Raw genomic sequence first — 15908 nt, forward strand, 5'->3', positions numbered from 1 at the left:
ACATGCCATCAGCCTGATTCAGTAACAAGAATGAAGAGTATATGTGCATGCTCAGTGGGAGAGCCCAACTTCTGGATAAAGGAAGTCCCGGGTTCCAGCCCTGGCATCTCCAGGTGGGATTGGAAATATCCCCTGTCTGAAACCCTGAAGACAGTGTAAACAGTACTGAGCTAGATAGACCAAATGGGCTGATTCAGTGGAAGGTATTTTCCTCTGTTCCTAATCCCTGGAGAGTTCCTGCCACTCCAAGCAGACAACAGTAGTGGAACAGAAGATCAAATAATGTGACCTGTTTGTTTGTTTGTTGATTTATATCCCACCCTTCCTCCCAGCAGGAACCCAAGGTGGCAAACAAAAGCACTAAAAACACTTTAAAACAACATAAAAACAGACTTTAAAAGGTCTTCTATAGGCACCAAAAAGATAACAGAAATGGTGCCTGTCTAATGTTTAAGGGGAGGGAATTCCACAGGGTAAGTGCTGCCACACTAAAGCTCCATTTCCTATGTTGTGCAGAACAGACCTCTGGATAAGACAGTATCTGCAGGAAGCCCTCACCTGCACAGCGCAGTGATCGACTGGGTATATAAGGGCAGAGCTTGGAAAAGTTACTTTTTTGAACTACAACTCCATCAGCCCCAGTCAGCATGGCTACTGGATTGGGCTGATGGGAGCTGTAGTTCAAAAAAGTAACTTTTCCACGCTTTGTGGGGTAAGGCAGTCTTTCAGGTATCCTGGTCCCGAGCTGTCAAGGGCTTTGTTCACCAAGACTAGAACCTTGAACTTGGCCCGGTAGTATGTTACAAGGCATGATAGTGAAGCCAAAGCCTTGCAAGAAAGATGGGTTTTGCCTTTATCTCCCTAGCCAGGAATGAGGGCAGCTGGTATTACATAGGAATGTAGGAAGCTGCCTTGTACGGAGTCAGAGCGTTGGTCCACCTAGCCTAATATTTTGTGTACTGCCAGGCAGCAGCTCTCCTTGATTTCAGAGTCTCTCCCAGCCCTTCCTTGAGAGGCCAGGGATTGGACCCGGGGCCATCCGCATGCAAAGCAGATGCTCTCCCACTGAGCTACATCTCTTCTCCTTCAGCCTCTGTTTTAATGCAAGTCGTTGCTGCCCTCTATTTATTTACCTCTTTTCTCCATGAATTGGTCTTAGATAAATAAATAATGTGACGCAATAGTGATTATTTTGGACCCAGTTTTACAGGGGAAGTTGTCATGCCTGACCGTCCCTCTGTCAAGGCCATCCCATAACTGGATAAGTCATCCTCCTTGGAGACGGACCCTAGCACCATTGGGAATCTGAGGCCATTACCCGGGAACAGCAGAAGCGGCTTATTCTGTAAACTGGAGCCCAGGACTGAAGGCAGAGTGTCAGTTCTAGAACTCTGAGGCCTCCCACCCCTGAGTCCTACTCATAAGGGGGAACACATGCTCGAAGACAGGGCCCTTCTGACAGTCCAGGAAGGACTGGGTCCAGAAGCGGCTCCCCGGATGGGGTGGAGCCACAAAGGGAGCGGAGAAAGACCAAGGTGGTGGGAAAGTCAGGTGCTCCTCTTGATGTGCCCCCAGCTCTGAATTCCCTGCCTCTTTGCCCCTCCCCACCCTTGCCAGGAATTTAAGATGGTGGCTCCAACCCCCTGGACAAGCTATTTCTGGTCGCAAGCATCAGGGCCACCTATAAACCTGCTCAGGTGCTTGTCGGACAGTTGCTGATGCAACACCTGATCCTGCTCAGCTCTTAGCAATCTCTTTGCCGGACAGCTCCCCTGCTATCTTCAACGCCCCTGTTTCTGACCTGCTGGACAGCTCCCCATAACCCACACTCATGACCCTCATGCAATCTTCTCCTATGGTATTCACCCTCTTCATTAGCATTTGGCACTCCTGGCTGACATTTTAATGGCAGTGCAAGATTCACTGTCTGCACACACACACACACACACACACAGAGAGAGAGAGAGACAGAGACAGAGACAGAGACAGAGAGCTTCCCTTAGGTTCTCACTGTTCTGTCTCCCATCATTGCCCTTGAGTCCAGGTGACCTCCAAGCAGCTCTGCCGGTCCGGAAGCAGCCTCTCTTTTGGGAATCAGGAGAACGTGGCTTCCATTCCAATCCCAACACTTGTGCCTCGTATTACAACAAAAGCCGAAATGAGGAGTAAACAAGGCAGTGGTGGGGTGAATGAGGGGAAGATAATTAGCTAAAATACGAAGAGGGCGGCTACCAGGGAGTTGTGTGACAGGTATAAATGATTCACATGCTTGCACCCTTCCAAAGCACCTTCCCGAAAGCCAAGGCAGTAGCAATGCCACCAGAGTTTTGCAAATTGTGGGGGTTTCTTTCTGGAACACGGTGCATGACCTGTGTGCTTATTAAGGATCTCAGAAAAGCTGGCTGGTTCATAGGCAGCACACCCTCAAGGAGCACTCAGCAAATTGGCTGGTCTGATTATTATTTTGGGTGCATCACATATGACAGACAGCAGGCTGTGTCTCTCCCTCCACCACCACCACCAGCAGCCTTCTCTCTCCCCATATTGCAAAGGCTTGGATAGATCTGGTTCAGGAATGAGAAACTCTCTTTCTCACCCCCCCTAATCATGTTGTTGCACCCCTTCATCATGAGGTCAAATAAACCCACTTTTCAAGGTTTCTGGTGATGAGCAAAAGAGAACATTTGCAACATTAACACAGGAGCTGAGGTACCACAAAGTGCCTGTACACCTAGGCTAGGGGGTCAATGCAGAGGCAAAAAGAACGATCTGCCCACCTCAGCCAGAGGTATATGCATCAGCCAGGATTAAATCAGCACTGCAAATAACTTCACACAAATTACTAGTCTCTAGAAATGTGTTCTGGTCCCCTGGGGATCTGTTGCTGACATTCACAGGTTGTTGCACTAGGCCCCTAACCACATGTAGCTGACATTTTGTTTAAGCTCTGTTTGGATACTCATGCAACACAACTCCCAGCTACAACTCCAGCAGTGAAGACATTTGACCAGTCTAGATTGCGATCTGGAAGGGATCACAAGACATACCTCTCTTCAGATACAACTACTGATTTGGAACACCAAATCCACTAGATCAGGGTTGTCCAACTTCTCTTCTCTCCAGAATCTGGCCCAGGATCCAGAAATGTATTTTGCCACATCAACCTGCCCCACTATAAGCAATCAGGCTCAATAATAAAGCCGATGCCACCTTGCAAGAAGAACATAATTGTTATGGCACAGCTGGGCTTAGGCACAGCCAAGGTGCTAGGTACATCCAGATGGCAAATATGCAATAAAACAATATAGTGTAGATTGGTTGTGATAACTTTGTTCTTTTCTTTACAAGTAGGACTATAGGCAGTTATTTTATCACACCTTGATTAACATTTGTCAGGTCCAACCGGGACCAGATAACACTGGGGCAAGCCAGGCCACTTGAAGACCCTTTTTGCAAAATCAGTCTCCTTTTAGCAATGAAAAGGAGGCAACCAAGGCAGAAGCAGAGCCATAACTTTCTACCCTGAACCCCTAAGATACCTCATCAGCTCGGACTTTGAGACATGGGCCGCCTGCGGACAATCATTCATGCAGTCAAGACTGCTGAACTTGGTTAAGTCAGCATCCAAGGGCCCACTTCTTAACAAGACCATTATTTGTTTCCCAAGCAAGCGTTGGCACCTACCTGTCTTTTAAAATCAAATAAAAATTGAATATGAGCAAAAGGAAGGCGAAGTGAAGGAGATTTAATAAAGAGCATCTTTGCGGCAGAGGGAATTTTGCTTTGGCAGTGATTGTGTTACTAATTGATCCGTGAGTTACCCAAGAACAGCCAGAGAGAATAATTACACACAGCGCTTGGGGCTAACAAACAAAGAATGCAACTACCTCCGCGGCTCTCGCTGTCCGCTGGTTTCACCTGGATCGGTCTGTTCATCTGTGAGGAAACACAAGGAGAGAAAAAGGAGCACAGTTAGCAACCGCTTTCAAGGGCTGCCTGCTTAGGCAGACAGTCCAGAACAACCTCTGCTTTGGTAGGCCTGCAGAAAGACGCATGTATTTATGGAAATAACGTGCAAAATGCATAATATCAGGGGACATTGCTTGCAAAAATATCGGGCAAAATTGCATACAAAAACATGTATTAGGAGAAATTTGCCCTAAAATACAGACAACTTTGCATTTTTTAAAAGAATTTGCAAACTGATGTGGGAAACAACTTTAGACTGGAAACCAAAACAGAAAGATTCGCTCATCCCTAAGGGAGGTCCACACATACATCTGACTTGTGTATGTTTAAAGATCTGTAGCTGAATGTGTGAACTCAATCAATTAGAAAGTGCTGCATTTCAGGAGGTACAGAAATTTATCTGTGACATTCTATCCATAATGGCCCATCCAGAAGTGCCAGTCATCCCTCGGTACTGTTGCCATCGACTGATGAACATCTCTGTGTGAACCAGTCCTGGTTCATCATAACAAATACACTCCCACTGGTATTTTCCCACTCCCCCCCCCCCAGAATAATCAGGGAGCCATGAATGTAGCCATCTAGGGGGAATCCAGAAGGTAGATCAGGATCCACTGGTAAATCTCTGGATGATATGAATTAGATCTGCAAGATTTCTGGCTCCCAATTATCTAACAACGGCAATAACAAAGTGCCTCCCCCCGCTCTCCAAATTATACTATTGAAATGAAGAAAGCAGGGAACAAGAATGGAATGCTTTTGTGTTGTTCTTGTCTGGAAGGACTGTGAAATACACAAATTCCTGGGCTCAGAATTCTTTTAGTTCTATATCTTTTGCACCAGGCTGTGCTTGATGCATCTCAGGTGTTCTGGAAAACGCAAAGTCAATCCCACCAGCCTGAAGTCTGCCCACCCCTGATCTTGAGCTGCGAGTCAAGCCGCTTGCTATTTTTTAAATGCAAGTGTGATTAGAACTACAGTCACACTACATCTGAGCACGTTTTCCCTCTCGAGACACCGCGGCGGGGAAAACGGCTCAGCTCTCCATCATGTTAACCTACTTGTCAGCCACTTTGATAGCTTCTAAATGCTAAATATGTTTGCAGAGCAATTAGAATAAATCTAGATAGTGGTTATGAAATGCTTTCCAAAAATGCTACTACCACTAAAGATAATAATAATATGAGAAAGAAAGAAATGGCCCTCGTCTTACCCACTGACAGAAACCAACAAGAGGATCTAATCCCAGCATGTCTACAAGAAGAGGTCACGAGGCTGGAGGGATGTATTAAGGACTGTGAGAACTGTCACACTCCTCTGCTCAGGGATAACTGATGAGGAACTCTGCAGCAGCATTCTGACACCACCTAAGGTACTCCTGAGTCTCCCACCTTAAGAACATCGGAGGCTGCCTTATACTGAGTCAGGCCATTGGTCCATCTACCTCAGTATTGTCCACACTGACTGGCAGCTGCTCTCTAGGTTTTCAGCTAGGGAGTATTTCCCAGTCCTACCTAGAGATGTCAGGATTGAACCGGGGGCCTTCTGCATGCAAAGCAGGTGCTCTACTAACAGGTTGAGGCTATTTTAAAGAAAGGATTTGGATTAGTTCAACTCTTCATAGGCATGAGCGAAAGGTTATATAGCCTTTGTTTCTGAGCTTATTCTTCCCCAAAACCATCTGCATTTGCATGAATGCAAGTAGACTCCTCCATGCGATTGGGGACCCTGACTTGTGTAGAGGAGATGAGAAGAAGCCCCCTGCGGATCTTGACCATGCAGGAAGGGGAAGGCCAGGGATCAGAGGAGGGGATGCGAGCGAGTGAAGGTGCTGGAGGCTGGGCTTGTGTGCCTGCTCCTGCCCCCTCCCCATTCAGACTTTGTACATTTGCATGTTCAGGTGAATGTCTGAACATGTCTTGTGGCAACCAGAATGGTGAGTTTTGAGGGAAGGGGTTGGGTGGTGCCACACACGTTTTCTGGGATGGGGTTGCAGGCCTGAGAAGTAGAAAGGGAATATGGAGGGAGACACTGTAAAAACAGAAAGCCCTTGCATCCACTAACACAAGATAATCTCCTAGGAGATTGTGAGTTTGTGCCCCAACTTTGAAAGGTTGCATGTGATTGGAAAGGAGAACCCATTCACCCTTTGAATGGGAGCTGCCAGTTCTCAGGGTTGGATTTCAACCTCCTGAACATGCTGTAGATTGAACCTGAGACTTCCTGTGTGCAAATGAGACTTTCTGTGTGTCTGCTACTGAGCCATGGTCCTTCCCTTGGAATGAGGAGGGACATCACTGGGCCAATTAAAGCTTAGGGCCAATTAAAGCATTATCAGGCAACGCCTTCCATGTGGCTTTCTTTGATCAGGAAGCACAGGGAGCACTGGATAAATGTTTATTGGAAATTATACTACATACACCACACTTGGTCACAGCACAGCAAAACAGCTAAACTCAAAACCGCACACCCACCGCAATTCCAAAGAAATGCTAAATAAATTTGCATATTCCCTCAGAACAATTGTTATTATTATTTATTTATTTCATTTGTATACCGCCCCATAGCTGAAGCTCTCTGGGCGGTTTACAACAATTAAAAACATTCAAAACAAATATACAAATTTAAAAACACGTTAAAAAAAAACAATTTAAAAACACATGCTAAAATGCCTGGGAGAAGAGGAAAGTCTTGACCTGGCACTGAAAAGATATCAGTGTTGGCGCCAGGCGCACCTCATCACACAACAAATGGAAGGAAATGTTTGAGGAGCTAGAGAAGAGTTTGCTACAGCACTAGATCAAACTAGTGAGGGTACAGAGACAAGGAGGAGGGCTAGACTCCAGACCAATAGGAACCTATCTGCTCCCACAGAGACATGCCACACTCCATCTTCTGGAAGGCAGGCCTGCCTATGAGTCCCTTCTCCTGCCTTCCAATAAACCTCCTGGATGGCATCCAAGTCTAACGTCAGTTGGATGAAAGAGTGTTAAAAAAAGAAGTATGAGAAGAATCGATTTTTGTACGTTGGTTCATCAACAAGAGTTATGACATCCCTATGTTCTTTCATTTTTTAAATCCAGAAACTTGAATGTCAGCAGTGGGATTGGAGAACGCTTTTCTAAATCTGACTACATTGCATTGTGATATCATCACAACCAGATAGCCAGTGGTGTAGTGGTTGGACTAGGACTGAGGAGATCCCTGTTTGATTCTCCACTCAGCCCTATACCTCTGGGGGCATCCTTGGGTCAGTTGCAATCTCTCATGCACACCCCCTTATAGGGTTGAACGGAGGATAGAATGGGTGTAGGGGGTAGTTTGGAAAAAAGGTGAGTAAGGAGAGACATTGCAGAGGTGTATAAGATTATTCTTGGTGTGGAGAAAGTACACAGGGAGAAGACACCCCCCCTTTCTGGTTTCTCATAACACTAGAACTTGGGGCTATCTAGCAATTCTGAATGTTGGAAGATTCAGGACGGACAAGAAAGTACTTCTTCACACAGTGCACAGGAATTCGCTCCCTCAAGAGGTGGTGATGGCCACCAGCTTGGATGCCTTTAGAAAATGATTAGACAAATTTGTGTAGGATAAGGCTATCTATGTCTACTAGCCATGACAATGAGGTTCTACCTCCACTGTTGGAGGCACTATGCCTGTGAATGCCAGTTGCCAGGGAGGACAAGTGGGGAGACGGCTGTTGCACTCCGGTGCTGCTTGCAGGCATCTGGATGACTCCTGTGAGAATGGGATGCTGGACTAGATGCATAAGAACATAAGAAAAGCCTGCTGGAATGGGCCATTGGCCCACCTAGTCCAGCATCCTCTTCTCCCAGTGGCCAACTAGATTCCCTAATGGGAAGCCCACAAGCAGGAACTGAGTGAAATGGACTCTCCTCTCCTGAGGTTGCCAGCAACTGGTGTTCAGAAGCATGCTGCCTCTGACCACGGACCATGCATCTCTACGACCAACTGCAGGAGTCTTCTTGTTTTCTTCACTGTGTCGCTGTGTGATGTGTGTGTGGCTTGGAAGACAGCAGCGGAGGATTCTACCTAACCTGGCAAAAGAAAGCCCCTTTGCACCAGCTGACAAGATCATGTCATGCAATGCTCCCTGAACATCACAAAAGCTTGTAAGCCAGGCTAGATGGCTGGTCTAAACAAACACTTGCCTTTGGCTCTGGTTTTTGCTTTTTTCTGCCTTTGCCTCAACCTTCCCTCAGCTTCACGCCTGACACTTTTGGGGCACGGGGGGGGGGGAAATCCCATCTTTGGCAAATGACATTCCTGGCCTCACGGCAGAGTGACGTGCCATCCATCATCCATGTACCGAAAGGCTCAGCAGACACATGCAGAGGTCTTCTGAGAAAAAGTCCTCCTTGCACGGGAGGAAAGGCGGAAGGATGAGGGTTGGAACAAGAAAGGAAAGGAGACTGTTCCAGTGGAAGTGGGGGGGAAATAACCTATTGAAATTAATAAATAGAAGCTGAGTGAAATTTAAGGTACACAATGATTTCTGCACTTGACAATTCTTTTATAGAACAAAGACACACACCGCCCATAACGCAAATTGAGATAATCTTGACATGAAAGACACCAATTATGGGAAGAAACACTGAGAGGGAAATAATTAAGTTTCTTTTCTCTGCAGATGGAATCCCCCCTCCCTCGCAGAGAGTGTCTACAAGGAGAAAGCGTGTGGCCAGAGTCCTTCAATGAGAATGAGCTTAACTATGTAGAACTCTATTCGGGGTGTGGGGAAGAGGCATAGCTCAGTGAGAAAGCATCTGCTCTCAGACATAATAACTCAGGTTCAATTCCAGACATCTCCAGGTAGCGTCAGAAAAGACCCTGCCTGAAATCCTGGACAGCTACACTGCCAGTCAGTGTACAGCATGCTGAGCTAATTGAATTGCTCCACTATAAAGCAGTATCCAAACCTGACCCGTATGAGTCAGCTTCCAGTGTTCCGATGGAGCTGATGGAGGTGGAGTATACATTTTACATGCCCCCCTGCCCACACCCCCCACAGTATCCTGCCTTTGTTGTTGTTGTTATATGCCTTCAAGTCGATTACGACTTATGGCGACCCTATGAATCAGGGACCTCCAAGAGCATCCGTCATGAACCACGCTGTTCTGATCTTGTAAGTTCAGGTCTGTGGCTTCCTTTATGGAATCAATCCATCTCTTGTTTGGCCTTCCTCTTTTTCTACTCCCTTCTGTTTTTCCCAGCATTATTGTCTTTTCTAGTGAATCATGTCTTCTCATGATGTGTCCAAAGCTTTCCATCTGCAAAACTGGAGTGCATTGCTTGAGAGAGTTGATATTTGCATATTCTGATGTGAAATCATTGCCCTCCCTAGCATTTCCCTTTTTGCTGCTGTTCACCTCCTCTGAAGGAGACAAGAGGGAGCCCATTGTAAATCATCTAGCCTGGCACAAGGACCCCTCCCCTCTGAACTGTGTTTAAGGCAGGCTGTAGAGGCTCCCTGGAGGGCGGCAAGACAAGCACCTGGTGCTCTCTTGGCTGTCAGCTTTCCTTTTGCTTTGTAGTTTATACTTCAATATTTAAGTTCATATTATTTCTTTTGTAATATCGAATTTATTCTCTGTTTGCTAAATTGTTTTTTGCCCTATTTGAATTAATTATGCTTTGTAAACTGACCTCTCTCCCCTACTCCAATGCTTTGTATTTTGAATGTTTGTTGTAAGGTGCTTGGCAGACAGCTCACTGTGGAAACGGGGCATGTAAATAAACTCAGTCAACCCATCAAATGACCTCTTCCGCCCCTTTGGGAAAACTCTGCACCTTCTCCGATGCTGCATGTCTTTAAATGTTGTGATACAGTTTTTATCATTTTAAACATATCAAAATACACATTGAAAGGAAAGACATATTTAAGTGCATATTTTGACAAAAAGACACAAGAACATCATTCAGGAGAAGAAACCCCACATTCAAATATCTATATCTAACTGTATCTATATTGTTGTTATATGCCTTCAAGTCATCATGACTTATGGCAACCCTATGAATCAGCGACCTCCAATAGCATATGTTGTGAACAACCCTGTTCAGATCTTGTAAGTTCAGGTCTGTGGCTTCCTTTATGGAATCAATCCATCTCTTGTCTGGCCTTCCTCTTTTTCTACTCCCTTCTGTTTTTCCCAGCATTATTGTCTTTTCTAGTGAATCATGTCTTCTCATGATGTGTCCAAAGTAGGATAACCTCAGTTTCATCATTTTAGCTTCTAGTGATAGTTCTGGTTTAATTTGTTCTAACACCCAATTATTTGTCTTTTTCACAGTCCGTGGTATGCGCAAAGCTCTCCTCCAACACCACATTTCAAATGAGTTGATTTTTCTCTTATCCGCCTTTTTCACCATCCAACTTTCACATCCATACATAGAGATTGGGAATACCATGGTCTGAATGATCCTGACTTTAGTGTTCAGTGATACATCTTTGCATTTGAGGACCTTTTCTAGTTCTCTCATAGCTGCCCTCCCCAGTCCTAGCCTTCTTCTCATTTCTTGATGTCTATTTTAAGATTTCTTTTTAGGATGGATCAGAATGGAGAAGAATTATGGGCAAAAACATGTGAAAGTATCATAGAGGAGAAATATAAGTGACCTTCTGTTTTGCAGCCTGCACTCATGAAAGCAAAAGCGTGTGGAGCAGGTCCGGGTGGCTAACTGTCCTCTTCTCACTGGGTTCCTTAAGGAGGCGAGAGACTCCCCAGCAGAAACACAAATGAGGGCAGCACAAGGGCAGTATCCAGGGTCCATCTGAAGTCAAGTCCAGAGTCTGCCTCAAAACCAAGGGGGTCAGGCAAGAGTCGGGGTTAGGAGCCAAGCAGACTGTAAGCAACACTGGTAAGGGACAGGTCAGGGGTCCTCAGATAACCTTCAGACAGGTACGGCATTGAGATGTAGACATTTTTCCCAGCATCCCTTCTAGCCTAGCACTGGGGGTTTTATGCTAGAGCTGCTGAAACACACCCCAAACCTCAGCTGACTCTCACTGATCACCTGCAGCCAGACCTTTACTCCCAAGGTATCCTTTACTCCTGAGGAGTCTGGGTCTGTTGTTGGGCACTCCTCCAGAAGGGCTGGGTCTCCATCCATCTGGCATCAGAGGTGATGCCTCTCCCTTGGGCTGGGGGCCATTCAGCCTCGATGTCAGAGGCCAAGATTGCCCCGGGTGCAGATGGCCCATCCTGGGCCTCATCACAGGATCCTGGCCCCTCGCCCTTCGATGGAGCCTGAGTAGGGTTGCCTGGTCCAAGGCCTGAGATTGATCCTGTACCTTTAGGAGAAGAGAAAGTCAGCCAAGTGCTAGTGTTCTTGCAATTCTCCCTTCCCCCTGCACAACTTTTAAAGATGCAGAAGACCTCTTGGAGGCCGGGCCTAGCAACCAAGAGATCTTTTGTATCTTTAAAAGTTGTGCAGTGGGGAGGGAGAATTCCACCTTGTGGTTTTTCCCATTACAGGGTTGCAAGAACACCTGCACTGGGCTGACTTTCTCTTCTCCTAAAGATACAGGATCAGTCTCAGGCCTTGAACCTGGCAGCCGTAAGCCTGAGCCAGTGCTGGCTCCAAGACCGGAGCCTCGGGGTCTTCCTCTGATGAGGGGCTCTCTGGCTGGGACCTGACATCAAACTTTTTTTTGGCAGAGGGGCCACATTCACCCTTGGACAAGTGTTTGGGGGCCACATTTCAGTGGAGGGTGTGGTCAAAAGTGGGTGTAGCCACCCTCCCCTCTCACTCACATTCTCGCATGTGCACACACACACACACACCAGCTGATCCTTCTACATGAAGGGGGGTTTATCCACCCTCTCTTTTTCCATCAGATCGCCAATCACATAACAAGGGAGGGGACCATCTGCATCCCACTCAGGGTGCTGGACTCCACCCTCTCCAGTGCTGTGTCTGCTTTAACCCTGCCCTCATTTTGCAGCTGCCACCAAACTCAGTGGGATCTTGGGGGTGGAATTTGCTTGAGGGGGGTCTTGGAACTAGGGGTTAGCTGCCCCTGGTGTAGGGGAACATACATCAGCCCTGCATGCAACATCATTGGGCACTCCTCCACTCCTGGCCTTGCTTCACAAGTTTAACACAAAGTTCAGAGGGGGGTTGGAAAGTGTATTTGCCTGAATATGCTTCCAAGCATCCTTGCCATTGGGGATCTGTCCCTCTATAGACTTCTGTCTGACTCCTCACCCATCCAGGTTGAATGCCTTAAAAGGACTTAGCTGATCAATACACTTTTTAAAAAAAAATTAACATCCCTTACTTCTTCGGCCAAGAAGATTCCCCACACAGAAGATTTAACCCCGATAAGACCGAGGTGTTGCTTGTGGGGGACAGGAGAAGGTTGGGAAACATCAACTTGGTCCTCAATGGGGTAAGATTGCCTCTGAAGGACCAGGTCCGCAGCCTAGGGGTAATTCTTGACTCCCAGCTGTCCATGGAGGCTCAGGTTTCAGCAGTGAGCCTGGCAGCTTGGTATCAACTACATCTGATACAGAGGCTGCGACCCTACCTTCCTGTACATCTGCTCCCGCAGGTGATACATGCTCTGGTCTCCTCTCGCTTGGACTACTGTAATGCGCTCTATGTGGGGTTACCCTTGAAAACAGTCCGGAAACTGCAGCTGGTACAGAACGCGGCGGCACGCTTGATGAAGCATAGCCGTCGCCGGGATCATATTACCCCAGTGTTAGTAGACCTACACTGGTTCCCAGTAGTTTACCGGGCTCAATTCAAGGTGTTGGTGTTGACCTTTAAAACCCTAAACGGTTTCGGCCCAGTTTATCTGAAGGACCGCCTCCAGTATCACCAATTGAGCCGCCTCACAAGATCAGCCACACAGGACCTCCTCTCGGTCCCACCAGTCAAAACAGCTAGGCTGGTGCGGACCAGGGAAAGGGCGTTCTCGGTGGTGGCCCCCACCCTCTGGAACTCTCTCCCCTACGATCTTCGGCATGCTTCCTCCCTGACGGGTTTCTGTCGAGCTTTAAAGACCTGGCTCTTCAGGCAGGCCTATCATTTTGGGGTGGATTAGCCTTCTGTTGTACTAATCAGATGCTTTGTTATTAGATGTACTGTATATTGTAAATTGTATTGCTTATTGTATTTTAACTGTTGTTGTAAGTCGCCTAGAGTGTCCGTAAAGTCGGACAGATAGGCGACTAACAGATAAAATTTATTATTTATTATTATTATTTTCTTTTTTAATCTGCTAGCTCCAGTTTTCGCGGGGGCAGTTATTAAAAGCAACCATTCTAGTAAACTGCTAGATAAATATATATTTTTCCTTCTCTAGGGGGCTGCTTAGAGGAGTTCCATGGAAGGAGGCCCCCCAGCAGTAGTTTTTCAGGGGGCGGCCTTTGAGAGCAAGAGGGCATTTTTTGTTGTTTTGAAACCTGGTTTATTTCTAAATTTAGCCAAGGTGAGCTGTGGCAAATTGTCTCATCTCTACTTTCAGTCCTTTTCTTTTCCACCACAAGAGCTAAAAATTTGCTGAAATCCTTGAGAAACTGAACTCTCTATGATTATTTTGCTCCTGCATGGAATACACACATGGTGACTTCCCGGAAGGATTGCTCCGCCTGTGGCTGCCTCTGAGATGAGCTCTGTCTCAGAGGAAGCTTTTTTCAGTTTAAAATCAGTCAAAAGGGAACTTTGACTGGTGTAAATGTTCTCCCAGGCAAGCGTGAACCAAAGATTATCCACAGAAACTTTGTTAGGCTGTCGGTGGCTGGAATCGATCAGGAATTCCCTGGGAAAGGAGGGCATACCTGGCAGCCGAGGACGGAGTTAGGACTTCCAGCAAGCTGGGCTGAAAAAAGCGAGACATTTTTTCTTTTAAACGATCCACAACGGGCGAGCTTCCTTCTGTCTAATCTTATCATTTGGCTTAAATTACTACAGTAAAAGAGATTTGTTTAAGAATCAGAAATCAAGATACCTGGGTGAGTTACACTTCTCTCTTTTATACAAGGAATTAAGGAGGAGGAAAGAAAATTTAAAAAGCTTATCTTATTTTTTATGGCAAAAAGCTGGCCTGAATTTGGAAACTATAAAGATTAAAACGGATGAGGGGCAACTTACCCGAAGAGAAAATCTGATCTAGATGATTATTTGATTGATATATGTCTGGGACTACTTTTTCTTGGACTACTTTCTTTAGACGAATCTGCTGTTTGTGTATGTTACTAATTGTTCGGCGTTGTGAACCAAATTTGTTTTGCATTCTTGGATGTGCGGGAGATAAGAACTGTGCTGGCCAGATGATGTCAACAGGCCTGGAATATTAACCCCCTTATTGCTGGAAAAAGAAGCAAATTACTCTTTGCTTGGGAATTGTGGCTATATTGGAAATTTGAAGGGTTTTTTCTTCGGCTTTAAGAATGACAATCAAAGAAGTGGCAGAGACCCTGGATGTATCCCTGGAAGGGTTTTCCCCTCTGGATATGTTTCAGAAGATAATGGATGAGATTAAGATAACGAAACAAGAACTGGGACAGAGTAGACAAGAGATGGCAACTGAATTTGGTAAAGTGAAACAGGAGTTGAAAGAAATAAAGGATTATATGAGAAAAGGAGCAGATGGACAAGCAATAGAAGATGAAAAAGAAATTAAAGGGAAGGAGCAAATTCTGGAGATTAGGTCAGATATATTAAATGTGGAATTGGAAAAAGATTTGGACTTTATGGCAAAAATTAAAGGGAGGATGCAAGTCCTGGAGATTGGAACAGATATATCAAGTGTGGAACTGGAAAAATATTTGGAGTTTGTGGATCCTGGAGATAAAGATTACTGTTTGGAATTCGGGGTTGTCCCTGGAGAAATTGATGAAGATATCAGAGATAAAGTTATCAATGCTTCGATGGAATTTCTGGACTGGAATGATTTGATGGAACTTGAAAAAGAGAAAATTTATAGAATTAATTCCAGATATGTGACAATGGAAAAACTCTCAAGAGATGTGCTAGTGCATTTCGTAAAAAAGAGGAACAGAGATATGACTTTACAACAATGTTTCAGCAACACATTCAGAATTGACGGCAAGGAAATATTTGTGATGAGGGAAATTCCCATCAGACTCTTACTATGTGACTATGACTATGACAGCAAGATTATTATGGGTGCAAGGATGGAAGTTGGAAGATGGAATTAACACTGATAATGGAAAAATGGCTATTGAAATTACTGGACCCAGCAGACTTGATGAGATGGATTAATTGACATGTTTATTTGGAGAAAAATTGATGGATATATTTCTCAAGGAGTGGAAACCTCTCTTTGACTTTTTGCGGAAAGAATAAAGTGATGTTAATGAGATTTGATGATTAATTAAGATAATTACTGGAGGAAAGTGATTTTGTAATATATTAAGAGACAGGTTTGTTATATATCATAGACCTATAACTGATCTGCGACAAATCGGAAGTCAACATTTTATTTTATTGTTTAATCTGTTTCTTTTTTGTTTTGTTTTGTTTTGTGTTTGAAAATTTGAATAAAATTAATGATAAAAAAAAGGAATATACACATGGTCATCAGCTGTTCCACAGAACATATAGACAGAGTGATATACTGTATGAAATGGAAATGCACTGCCTTCAAGTTGATCCCAACTTATGGCGACACTATGAATAGGGTTTTCATAGTAAGAGGTATTAGGAGGGGGTTTACAATTGCCTCCTTCTGAGGCTAGTCCTCCCCTGCTGGCAAGGGCCTGCTCAGCTTGCCACAGCTGCACAAGCCAGCCCCTTCCTTTTCCGCAACTGCCAGCTGGGGGGCAACTGGGCTCCTTGGGATTATGCAGCTTGCCCACGGCTGCACAGATGGCAGGGCACGTAACCCCTGAGCCACTCACTGTGGGGTGATCTTTAGCTGGCCCTTGACACCCAGGAGACACGAG

The 15908-nt window shown here is 45.5% G+C and overlaps 1 protein-coding gene across 47 annotated transcripts in view; it reads right to left on the reverse strand.

Moving 5' to 3' along the window:
* Nucleotides 1-15908, reverse strand: part of CELF4 (CUGBP Elav-like family member 4) — a 1013450-nt gene that overhangs the window by 386913 nt on the left and 610629 nt on the right. For 23 of the 47 annotated variants that reach the window (XM_061607379.1, XM_061607361.1, XM_061607397.1 and 20 more), the window contains exon 3: nucleotides 3888-3936. In XM_061607379.1, coding sequence (XP_061463363.1) covers nucleotides 3888-3936 — 49 coding nt within the window. Of the gene's footprint in view, nucleotides 1-3872; nucleotides 3937-15908 lie in introns of all 47 variants that reach the window. The other 24 variants (XM_061607394.1, XM_061607385.1, XM_061607365.1 and 21 more) reach the window with 2 other exon arrangements.

Source organism: Rhineura floridana, chromosome 1 (genome assembly GCF_030035675.1).
Source record: "Rhineura floridana isolate rRhiFlo1 chromosome 1, rRhiFlo1.hap2, whole genome shotgun sequence".
In the NCBI taxonomy this organism is placed as follows: Eukaryota; Metazoa; Chordata; class Lepidosauria; order Squamata; family Rhineuridae; genus Rhineura; species Rhineura floridana.